Here is an 11,919-nt window from a genome sequence, read left to right as displayed (position 1 = left end):
TGATGTCATGTTTCATAAAAAAAATGTTAGATGTCACGTGACAGCTTTTTAAATAAAACGTGTAGTAAAATCAACATAACCAAAATAACGATAGACAACATACCTTAACTGTGCGTAATATGAAATTAGGAAATGATTATAAAAACTAAACTTTTGAAAAGTGCTTTACTTATAAAGTTTATTAAGAAGTTTGTCCATCTTATTTAAAAAGTTTGTCCTCCAATGTGGAAACAAAAATGGGGAGAAAAAAATACAATTGGAAAGCAAGAAACGTCGCAGAAGTCGAAATTGACAACTCCGCGACCAAAAAGGTATTTTCGTATAATATTTTAGACGAAAAAATGAATAAGACTCATAATGATATTCTCTTTTAAACATTTAGATTCCTATAGACATTAAACATCGTGAAGATAAGTATGACAGTTGCAACGCGCTGGTTCTCCCGAACGAGAAAAGGAAAACAAGACGGAAAGTTGAGAAAATCACTGCCACACGACTATTGTCGAAAAAACGTAGGAAACAATTGGAGAAAGTTATAGAGAAGAAAAAGAAGAAATTACACGTAAGTTACTGAAACTTTTTTCTTTTTTTCCTTTTTTCTTTTCATATATATTCGTATTAAGCATATTCTATAACTTCAAACAGAGAACCGAACTTTTACAAGAATTGGAAAAAGTTCAAGTGCCTCAAGAGGAATTGAAACAATACGTATCTTTAACCAGCGTACAAACCAAAGGATTGAAACGTCAATTTAGAGAAGATAAATTACCCACTAAGGAATACAAAGTTAATTTGGATAATCAAAATGAAGATGATGCACCGGAAGTGTCCATAAATGCTATTAAAGGCAGCAAGAAGAGGAGGTTGGCAATATTGGAAGAACAAAAAGCGAAGGATGCTGTTTCAGATCCAAATGTCATTGGATTTGATGTAAGTTACAGACAATGCTGAGGTTAATTCTTTGCAATATACAAATATTGAAGTATAAATGTATATATTTTAGATAATTGTTAAAACATTTTATTATATATATATATTTAATAATAATAAAATTTTGCCCAAGTGAAAAAGTCGTCGAAATATAATTATATTTATCAGTATAATTACTACTATGTCTATTCATTATAGAAACTTAGTGATAGTGAGTCAGAGTTGAATCCCGAGAATGATAAGGATGAAGAAGAAGAAGGAAATGCAGAAGAAACTGCATCTTCAGAGGAAACCAAACAGATGGAAAAAAACGGAGATATTCCAAATAAAGAAAATAATAATACAGACAGTACAACGGAAAATATTGTGAAGAAAGAGGGAAAAGTCGACAACCAAGCTACTGCAAGTAAAGAGTCTTCAGAAACACCGCGTTCGATGGAGAAAAAACCTGCTACGTTTGTGATACTGGAAAGGAAACCAGAGATCCAGGCAGCTAGATTGAAGCTGCCGGTGGTCGCGGAGGAACAAATGATAGTGGAAGCAATCAACGAAAATCCCGTCGTGATAATCACCGGTGAAACAGGGAGCGGTAAAACGACGCAGGTGCCGCAATTCCTTTACGAGGCTGGCTACGCCAAAGACAAGTTGATCGGGATAACAGAGCCGAGAAGAGTGGCAGCTATATCCATGAGCAAACGCGTTGCCGAAGAAATGAATCTCACCGAGAGAGAAGTTTCTTATTTGATTCGTTTTGAGGGGAACGTTACGTCAGAGACCAGAGTCAAGTTCATGACCGACGGTGTGCTATTGAAAGAAGTACAGAGCGTACGTGATCATTACTGTAAATTGAACCAGGAGCATTTGAAAATAACCTCGAACTTGAATCTGAATTTTTAACATTTCAGGATTTCTTACTTACGAAATATTCGGTGATCATCCTGGACGAGGCGCACGAACGTAGCGTGTACACTGATATTTTGATTGGGCTGCTGTCGCGAATCGTGCCACTCCGGAATAAAAGGAAGGATCCCCTGAAGCTCGTAATTATGTCGGCCACTCTGCGAGTGGAGGAATTTGTGGAGAATAGTAAATTGTTTAAAACGAAACCGCCGGTGTTGACGGTGGAGTCGAGACAGTTTCCTGTCACGATACATTTTAATAAAAGAACGAGCATCAATTACGTTTCCGATGCATTAAAGAAGGCCATAAAGATACACACTCGTCTCCCTGATGGCGGGATACTAATATTTTTGACAGGTAAGCATCCTTCACGGAATTATTTCTGAACGTGTTACGTTTCTATTTTAAAGATGTATACTGTAAATTTAGGACAACAGGAGGTAAACTTCATCGTGCGTAAATTACGCAAAACTTTTTCCACGAGGAATAAAAAGGAAAGTGCAAATACGAAGGAAAGCTCACAGAAGACTGACGATTCTTTGAGGGAAACGGAAGATGCCGAAAACAAAAATAACAATAGTAATGAGAGTGATAACAACAATGATGATGATGACGACGATGATTTTCGTTGTAAGGAAGCCATTCGTTACAACAAACTACGACAAAAGAAGAAAATTCAATTGCCAGACATTAATTTGGACGAGTACGTGATAAAACTTATTTATTAATTCTTTGTAATTATACTCTTCGTATAATTGTATATTGATATTATGGATTTTCAGTTACTCTATAATTCCTACCGACGACACTTACGAAGACTTAATTGGAGCGGAAGACGACGAAGAAGTACAATTAGACGAGGATGAGGACGAAGATGATGACATGGTTGATTTAAAAGCCTGCATGAATGCACAACCAATGTGGGTTTTGCCGTTGTATTCTCTGCTTCCGAGTCACAAGCAAGCAAAGGTAATTGAGAAATTTAGAGAACAATTTAGGCAACTTGAGAAGAGGATAACATAAAAAATCTGCTCTTTAGGTATTTGAGCCACCTCCAGAGGGACACCGTTTGTGCGTAGTAGCCACAAATGTGGCAGAAACTTCTTTAACCATACCTAACATAAAATATGTGGTAGATTGTGGACGTTGCAAAACGAGAATGTACGATAAAGTAACTGGAGTGAGTACGTATAAAATCTGCTATACTAGCAAGGCATCTGCTAATCAACGAGCAGGGAGAGCTGGTAGAACTGGTCCTGGCCATTGTTACAGGTATTTGTATCGATATACAATTTTAGACTTTGATTTCTGTATTATTAATTTCTATATTGGATATTGCTTACAGATTATATTCCTCGGCAGTGTTCAATGATCAATTCGAACAATTTAGCCAATCAGAGATTCAAAAAAAGCCCGTGGACGATCTACTGTTACAAATGAAAGTCATGAATATCGATAAAGTTGTCAATTTTCCATTCCCAACTCCACCGGACATTGTACAATTACAAATGGCTGAAAAAAGACTAATGATACTTGGAGCTTTGCAACAGCTTCGTTCTGACAAAGAAAGTTCTTACAACGCCAAAGTGACGCCACTTGGCCGTAGCATTGCCGCGTTTCCAGTAGCTCCCCGTTATGGGAAGATGTTGGCTCTCTCTCATCAACACAATCTTCTTGAGTACACAGTCTGTATGGTGGCTGCGCTTTCTGTTCAAGAAGTGTTACTGGAAGCATTCGAGATGGACGGCAATTCTCGAAATAAATGGCTGCGAATGAGACGTTTTTGGGCTGGCACCGGGAACAACTTACTTCTTGGTAAGAGACTAGAATTTTAAAAAATGAGAAACAAATATGATATTTATGGAGTAAAATTCTACTCGAAGGTGATCCGATGGTCTTAATTAGAGCTATAGGAGGTGCAGAATATGCCGGAGCTAAAGGGAAATTGCTTTGTTTCTGCGAAGAACATGGTTTACGACATAAGGCAGTTGTGGAGATTCGGAAGCTTCGGCAACAGCTAACGAACGAAATTAATTTGAATATCCAGACTCTGAATCTCATTATTAATCCAGAGTACGTATTGTAAAAGATAGAAATTGAATCAGATCTTACATTTAATGAACTCCTCTCTTAATTTAATTCAGAATGAAACCTCCAATCGACACGGAAGCTAAATTGCTTAGGCAAATAGTTCTTGCTGGAATGGCTGATCAAGTTGCAAGGAAAGTGATGCCAGATGAAGTCAATGAAGACCAAGATAAGGCTAAATGGAAATATGCTTACAAGTAAGAAAAGCCCTTTGTCATATTAATCAGAGACGAATATGTATAAAATTATGTAATTTTTTAGAACAACGGATATGGAAGATCCAGTATTCATGCATTCCTCGTGCGTTCTTCGAAAAACCTGTCCCGAGTGGGTAGTTTATCAGGAAATATACGAAACGAATAAAATGTATATGCGCGGTGTCACTGCTATAGAACCTGAATGGCTGCCTAAATTTGTTCCATCTCTCTGCCATCTTGGAGAACCCTTGACTGATCCACCACCAAGGTCTCTTTACTCCTTATTTTATTTTTCTTTCTAAATTTTAATTATTTATACCAATGTATTCGAGTAGATATGATCCAGAAACTGGAAGAGTAATGTGTAGTATGGCAGGAACATTTGGAAGAGCAGGTTGGAAGTTGCCAGTAATGGATGTGGAATATCCACTGTCTGTGGATGGGGTCAAATGGTTTGCCTGTTTCTTTTTAGAAGGAAAAGTGTGTCCGAAATTGAAACAGTTTGTTTCTTCATTGTTATCAACCCCCCAAAGTATTAACAAGACATGGGCTAAGTAAGATTTCAATACATGAAATTATTCAACAGTAAATCAGTAATTAACATAAATGATGATCATTTTAGGTTAATACCGCGAACACAAGAAATGACGCAGTTATTACTGTCTCATGGAATTATGTCAAAAGAAAAATTGTTAGAAACCTGGAAGGAAGATAAAAATTGTTAGTAGATGTTTTATATATATATACACACACATAGGATCCGAGTAAAAACTAAAAATGATTATTATTAATTTCAGTTCTTCTATCTGCTTATCAAAAATGGTTACCGGAATCAGCTCATGGACACGTTATGGTCATTTGGCCACCTGTGTGATAAATTTTGTATGTAGTATTTTATATTATGGATCGTGTATTCATCCTTGTATATTGTACACAGCTGAATTATGTAATATACAAATATTTTTAATACAATGATATATATTTCAACAACCGTTTATTCAATGAAACTGCAACGTTGCATGATTTATATACAACTTAACTAGAAGCTCCGCTTTGGTTTTTATTTATATATTTATGCATGTGGCACTTTATGTGTTATTCAATTTTAATGACTGTAACAACAACTTTTCTTTTAATAAATTACCGTCTTAAGTTAATATTCAATCCACAAATGGAACACAGTGGTGCACAAAATACGCATAATGATAGAAACTATAATGAATATTTACAAATCTTTTGCAGTTTCACTATAAATGAAAATTTGCGCGTAACACTAAACGTCCATTATTCTACATAGTAGAAGTAATTTTCATTTGAAATCATTGGCAGTGCTATGACATCAGTTTCAACAAATTTTCAGAAACGCCGATTAGCTCACTCTGCTTTCACTGCTTTCTTCTCTTTCCTCTTGATCGGATTCTTTTTACAATCTTTATGAACATTGTTCAGATCGAAAGCTGCCTTTATATTATCCTACGAAGTAAGTATTTCCGTTTCACAAGTATATCCAATATTTTTAGATATTATAAGGAACACTGTATTACACGTACCAGTGAAAAAAGGAATTTAACTAATTTGCCTTTATGATCCGTGTATGGACGTCTCTCTATCTCTTTACCTTCTTTAAATAAAATCAAGGTGGGCAGCTGTTTACTAGTGCTAGCGTCACTAATGTGATACTTTATTGCAGCATCTGGATATCTTCCTATGTCTACTTTTCCAAATTTCAAGTTCTCTAAAGCGTATCTACGGAATCATCAAATATTATTTTCCAATTAAGCGTTTATGAGATAAGTAAACTATTGTTACGAACTCTGCCGAAAGCTCAGAGAATATTGGCGCGAAGTTGACACAAGCTGGATTCCAGGCTGTGTAGAACGCAATCAACCAAACGACTCTCGTATCGCGGTGCAATTCCTCCTGTAATCCATTCGCTCCACGCAAATAGGTCACTTTCTCTGGTCCTTGATATGTTGGCTCAGGAAACACCAGACCGCATACTGTAATTATTACATTCTATAGCTCATTTCACTGTGACATAATATTAAATAAATACGTACGGATAAATATAATGGCAAATATTATTCCCATACGAATGTCTGCATAAAACCAAAGGATGAGATTGGCAACCTTAGTATACACAAAGCTGGATGATAAGTAGCTTATCATAGTTACGCTTCCAGTTTTCCTTGTTCTTATCATTATGACTATCATGAGGAAAAAGAGAATTTCCGTCTCCCTCTGAAACAAGAGTACAACTAGCATGAGGTACACGTTTTACACAGGCTACCTAGCAAAATAATGATTGTGTTTACATTCGACTCACCCCATCAAGCTCACACTCAGCTTGTGCGAACACATAATTACACACAATTGGAACGCGTTTGGAGACGATGTAGGAAAAGCTCAGCAAAATGTTTATAAAATAGTACGGCTTCAACAGAAGTCGCAAATCTTTTTTCAATGGCATTTTCCTCTCTTTGAGCGACTGTATTGTAGGTTAGGTTTGCGAATTAACAACCACCAATTTCACGACAGGGTAGGTGTCTTAATTTCCGACAAAAAATATTTTTTGAACGATCTACGAAGATGTTCGGAATTTTGTATAACAGTTCAGTTTTCTCCGTTTCCTTTTTTTATGACAAGGACGAAGCAGTATTCAACGACGATTACGATTCATTCGCATCAACGAAGCCTTCCATGTTTAGACAAACTTCAAAACATTATCGAGCAATTTGCTCATCGGTGTAGTACAAAATTATGAGAAAGATGAAAAGAAATGAAACGTAATATCATACTGAAGAATTAAATGATAATTTATCTCCTCGTAAGTAACTCGGTAGTCTGATTGGCCGACGAATTATAACGTTAAGTTGATGTACATATATAAATTGTCCTGAACTTCCTTGTTGGATAATTAAGCATGCACCGTGTGGATTACCCCTAGGATAGATGCCAGAACTAATTTATATTGTAGTACTTGTCGCATGCTATTGCCCTCCTTGTTTATCGTGTTTATATGTCTGTTCTTGTCGCACGCTATCGCCTTCCTTGTCTATCGTGCAAGTATGTCTGTCCTTGTCGCACGCTATTGCCCTCCTTGTTTAGCGCGTTTATATGTCTGTTCTTGTCGCACGCTATCGCCCTCCTCGTCTATCGCGCAAGTATGTCTGTCCTTGTCGCACGCTATCGCACTCCTTGTCTGCCACCACTATATGTCTGTCCTTGTCACACGCTATCACCCTCCTTGTCTATCGCGCAAGTATGTCTGTCCTTGTCGCACGCTATCGCCCTCCTTGTCTACCGCACATATATGCCTGTCCTTGTCGCACGCTAGTGCGCTCCTTGTCTAATGACGCTAGACAAGGAAAGCAATAGTGTGCGACAAGGACATCCTTCAATCTATTGAAAAAAAAATTCAACTTTTTACACACACGTTTTTCTAGGACAAAACACACATAGAATGAAAGCGGGGAGCCTAATTTTAAGGAGGCATATAAAAAAGTTCGCAAATTATTCCTCTTAATTAGGTTTTTTTCATAATTAGTGCGAACTGTCACAAAATGGACATGGTGGCGCCATCTAGCGGTAACTCGGTGGTACTAATTATTTATAAAAATACTTATTTCTGAATTTTACGGGTCAAATGGGGTATGAAAAGAAAGCTAAGAGTCTAATTAGGGTAATACAATCGCCAAAGTTCACAATTCGTTACGCTCAATTAGGTTTTTTCGCAAATGAAAATTTTTCTGTTTTACGGGGTAAGAAACACTAGCGCCGCGTTGTGGCAGGCCGGTGGAACTAAACGCTCTATAACCATATAAGAAGAATAATTGATTTTAACTTTTGACGCCACAAATTTGCACTCTACGAGCATGTATTTCAAAGATAATGCTATCAATTACGTTCGCAAATAAATTTGAATCTAATATTCACTATAGTTTGCGAGAAATTACGCACTCACTACTGGCACTGCTCCTAACGTAAATGGAATTGAAACATTCTTTATGTACGTAAACTATACTTAAACAAAACATAAAACGCAAGCTTAGGGTCTCTAAAATCGAAGACGCAACCATAACAGTTCACAAATGATTCCTCTTCATTAATTTCTTCTCGTAATTTGTGGAAAATTTGTCACCTGTCAATGTTTAGAGGTAATGGTGGCGCCATCTATTGATAACTCGGTGGTACTAAAANAAACAAAATTTTTCCACTTTTAGTACCACCGAGTTATCAATAGATGGCGCCACCATTACCTCTAAACATTGACAGGTGACAGTTTTTCCACAAATTACGAGAAGAAATTAATGAAGAGGAATCATTTGTGAACTGTTATGGTTGCGTCTTCGATTTTAGAGACCCTAAGCTTGCGTTTTATGTTTTGTTTGAGTATAGTTTACGTACATAAAGAATGTTTCAATTCCGTTTACGTTAGGAGCAGTGCCAGTAGTGAGTGCGTAATTTCTCGCAAACTATAGTGAATACTAGATTCAAATTTATTTGCGAACGTAATTGATAGTATTATCTTTGAAATACATGCTCGTAGAGTGCAAATTTGTGGCGTCAAAAGTTAAAATCAATTATTCTTTTTATATGGTTATAGAGCGTTTAGTTCCACCGGTCTGCCACAACGCGGCGCTAGTGTTTCTTACCCCGTAAAACAGAGAAATTTTCATTTGCGAAAAAACCTAATTTAGCGTAACGAATTGTGAACTTTGGCGATTGTATTACCCTAATTAGACCCTTAGCTTTCTTTCCATACCCCATTTGACCCGTAAAATGCAGAAATAAGTATTTTTATAAATAATTAGTACCGCCGAGTTACCGCTAGATGGCGCCACCATGTCGATTTTGTGACAGTTCGCACTAATTATGAAAAAAACCTAATTAAGAGGAATAATTTGCGAACTTTTTTATATGCCTCCTTAAAATTATGCTCCCCGCTTTCATTCTATGTGTGTTTTGTCCTAGAAAAACGTGTGTGTAAAAAGTTGAATTTTTTTTTCAATAGATCGAAGGATGTCCTTGTCGCACACTATTGCTTTCCTTGTCTAGCGTCATTAGACAAGGAGCGCACTAGCGTGCGACAAGGACAGACATATATGTGCGGTAGACAAGGAGGGCGATAGCGTGCGACAAGGACAGACATACTTGTGCGATAGACAAGGAGGGTGATAGCGTGTGACAAGGACAGACATATAGAGGTGGCAGACAAGGAGGGCGATAGCGTGCGACAAGGACAGACATACTTGCGCGATAGACGAGGAGGGCGATAGCGTGCGACAAGAACAGACATATAAACGCGCTAAACAAGGAGGGCGATAGCGTGCGACAAGGACAGACACACTTGCGCGATAGACGAGGAGGGCGATAGCGTGCGACAAGAACAGACATATAAACGCGCTAAACATGGAGGGCGATAGCGTGGGACGATAATGTAGTTAACTTATTACTGTTAATGATACTGATCGAACCAGTATTATTTTCAGTTATTGATAAGATTGTAATCAATCACGTTTATTGAACTTAGATATCTTGTTAAAAATTTTCCATACACGCGATAAAGTTTCACATTTTAATGTGACATCATGCACGTCTGATAACAATGTGTGTCTATATTATTGGAGCATTCTAGATAATTGTTATATTACGTAATTACATAAATTAACAATTTCAGATTCATCTATGCTGTTTACAATTTGTTTGTAGTTCAGTTCAATAACACCTATAAATTATTAACAATGGGAAGCATTATGTTAAAATGATGTTATAAATGTACATAGTCTGATATTACAGAGATATATCCCAGAGATATATATATGTATCGCAAAGATATATACTGCCAGCGAGCAAAGATCATTTATTCTAACAAATACTTCATGCTTATTGATAGCTGTCGAATCAAATACCAAACATGAAGCACCTACTGACTGTCTACTTAATTGCATGTATTTGCCTAACATTTTGCCAAAATGCATCTGCTTTGAACAAGAGTATCCCTCTGGTAGTCATTACTTGGGATTATAGAGATGCTACGCAGAAAGGTAACATTACGTTTTTATTTTTATAAAGATGATATGATGATATTATGGTGAAAATCTCTTTTCAGCGTGGAATGTTTTAAACAATCAAAAAAGGAGCGCCCTGGATGCTATAGAAGAAAGTTGTAGTCTCTGCGAAGAGCAAAGATGCAGGACAACTGTAGGGTATGGAGGCAGCCCAGACGAATCCGGTGAAACAACTCTGGATGCTGTAATTATGGATGGGTATATCTATCATTCATTTAAGCTTATATATAAAACAAAGTATTGCTTTTAAGTGAATTATTTATCCGAAAATAGAGTAACAATGGATGTGGGTGGTGTAGGACTATTAAGAAATGTGAAGAATGCCATCTCAGTTGCTCGTAAGGTTTTAGAAAATACTAAGCATTCTTTACTTGGGGGAGAGCTGGCTGCAGATTTTGCTGTGGAGATGGGATTCAAAAAGGAATCTCTGCAGACAGAAGAATCAAAGAAAATGTGGTTGAATTGGAAAGCAAACAAATGTCAACCCAATTTTTGGAAGGTAAATCATTCTCAATGTATAATAATTTTCCATTCAAGAAGAGAGAAAAGAAAAAATACATACTGTATAAAGAAGAATCAGATGCATTGAAATATGTAATTAAGGATTGTAAAAAGAAAAAGATTAGAGTACAGTATAGAAAGTGAGAGAAAAATATTAAAAATAATGTTAGTAACACTATTAATTTCTTTTACATTTCAATTTATCTGATAGTATGACTCACATATAATAAGTTATAATATTATTTTTAGTTTAAGTTTGATTTTTAGGTGTTAATGTGACAGGAAATAATAATAAAATTGTAGACTGAAAATATATCTCACATGCATCATAAAAATTGTATAATAAAATTGTACGTATCGTTTCAGAATGTAGATCCTGATCCAAAAAAGAGTTGCGGCCCATATCATTTACGGAAAACCATGGACAATATCATGGAGAAACATATATCGTACGTGAACGAGGAGAACCATGATACAATTGGTGTTGTAGCTATAGATTCAAACGGACATATAGCAGCAGGTGCATCGACTAACGGAGCCAAAAATAAAATTCCTGGCCGCATTGGGGATTCCCCCATAGCTGGCGCAGGTGCATACGCTGATCAAAAAGTTGGCGCGGCAGCTGGAACCGGTGACGGAGACATTATGATGCGCTTTCTACCTACGTAAGAAACATATTCACATTACATTATGATTAGATATTCTATAAGAGATTTCAAAGTGTACAAATGTACAAAAATACCTAAAACATTCAAAGTAAAATTACAATATTTAGTGGATAGAGCATCTCTATTTAGATTTTATTTGTTTACTTACATCTATAAAAATATGAAACTACGTAGTTTTTGCAATTTGTTTTATATATATATATTTCTTTTTTTTAGTTTCCTAGCTGTAGAAGAAATGCGCCGTGGTGCTACTCCAACCGAAGCTGCGACTACAGCAGTTAGAAGAATCGCCGAGCATTATCCTACATTCAGCGGTGCCGTGATTGCTTTAAACAAAGACGGAGACTACGGAGCCGCGTGTAATAGAGTCAACAACGGTTTCCAATACTACGTAGCCAATCCTGAACTTGGACGAGCAACGATGCACCTTGCCAATTGCATAAATACGGAATACGATGTAATTCAATCCTAGAAACGATTGATAACGTCCTCTTGCAACTTTTTTCGATTTCGCATGTATATTTTCGAATGAAATAAAATTTTGCAGAACTATGAAATATGATA

At 36.6% G+C, this 11,919-nt stretch overlaps 3 protein-coding genes across 4 annotated transcripts; 2 read left to right on the top strand and 1 right to left on the bottom strand.

Annotated features, from left to right (window-relative positions):
• The first annotated feature begins 55 nt into the window (after positions 1 to 55).
• LOC122533811 (probable ATP-dependent RNA helicase kurz) lies at positions 56 to 5,105 on the top strand. Its single transcript, XM_043663879.1, has 15 exons — positions 56 to 311; positions 383 to 562; positions 646 to 930; positions 1,129 to 1,755; positions 1,836 to 2,187; positions 2,260 to 2,533; positions 2,613 to 2,799; positions 2,870 to 3,102; positions 3,176 to 3,645; positions 3,714 to 3,903; positions 3,975 to 4,115; positions 4,180 to 4,383; positions 4,451 to 4,669; positions 4,738 to 4,835; positions 4,913 to 5,105. The coding sequence occupies exons 1-15, from the start codon at positions 237 to 239 to the stop codon at positions 4,987 to 4,989; spliced, it is 3,612 nt and encodes a 1,203-aa protein (XP_043519814.1). The 5' UTR covers positions 56 to 236; the 3' UTR covers positions 4,990 to 5,105.
• LOC122533815 (thioredoxin-related transmembrane protein 2 homolog) lies at positions 5,093 to 7,074 on the bottom strand. Its single transcript, XM_043663888.1, has 5 exons — positions 6,442 to 7,074; positions 6,176 to 6,356; positions 5,929 to 6,115; positions 5,666 to 5,861; positions 5,093 to 5,588 (listed from the first exon to the last, which is right to left on the bottom strand). The coding sequence occupies exons 1-5, from the start codon at positions 6,583 to 6,585 to the stop codon at positions 5,490 to 5,492; spliced, it is 807 nt and encodes a 268-aa protein (XP_043519823.1). The 5' UTR covers positions 6,586 to 7,074; the 3' UTR covers positions 5,093 to 5,489.
• Positions 7,075 to 9,536: 2,462 nt separating this feature from the next.
• Positions 9,537 to 11,912, top strand: LOC122533814 (N(4)-(Beta-N-acetylglucosaminyl)-L-asparaginase-like). 2 transcript variants are annotated; one of them, XM_043663886.1, is made up of 6 exons: positions 9,537 to 9,725; positions 9,796 to 10,162; positions 10,228 to 10,384; positions 10,460 to 10,685; positions 11,054 to 11,352; positions 11,572 to 11,912. In XM_043663886.1, the coding sequence occupies exons 2-6, from the start codon at positions 10,033 to 10,035 to the stop codon at positions 11,825 to 11,827; spliced, it is 1,068 nt and encodes a 355-aa protein (XP_043519821.1). In that variant the 5' UTR covers positions 9,537 to 9,725; positions 9,796 to 10,032; the 3' UTR covers positions 11,828 to 11,912. The 2 variants fall into 2 exon arrangements, with proteins under 2 accessions (XP_043519821.1, XP_043519822.1); XM_043663887.1 differs by lacking the exon at positions 9,537 to 9,725 and having other exon boundaries at positions 9,791 to 10,162.
• The last annotated feature ends 7 nt before the right edge of the window (positions 11,913 to 11,919 follow it).

Source organism: Frieseomelitta varia, unplaced genomic scaffold (genome assembly GCF_011392965.1).
Source record: "Frieseomelitta varia isolate USP_RPSP 00005682 unplaced genomic scaffold, Fvar_1.2 scaffold_555, whole genome shotgun sequence".
In the NCBI taxonomy this organism is placed as follows: Eukaryota; Metazoa; Arthropoda; class Insecta; order Hymenoptera; family Apidae; genus Frieseomelitta; species Frieseomelitta varia.
Note: the sequence above shows the minus strand (reverse complement) of the source record. Positions and strands in the feature narration are given on the sequence as shown.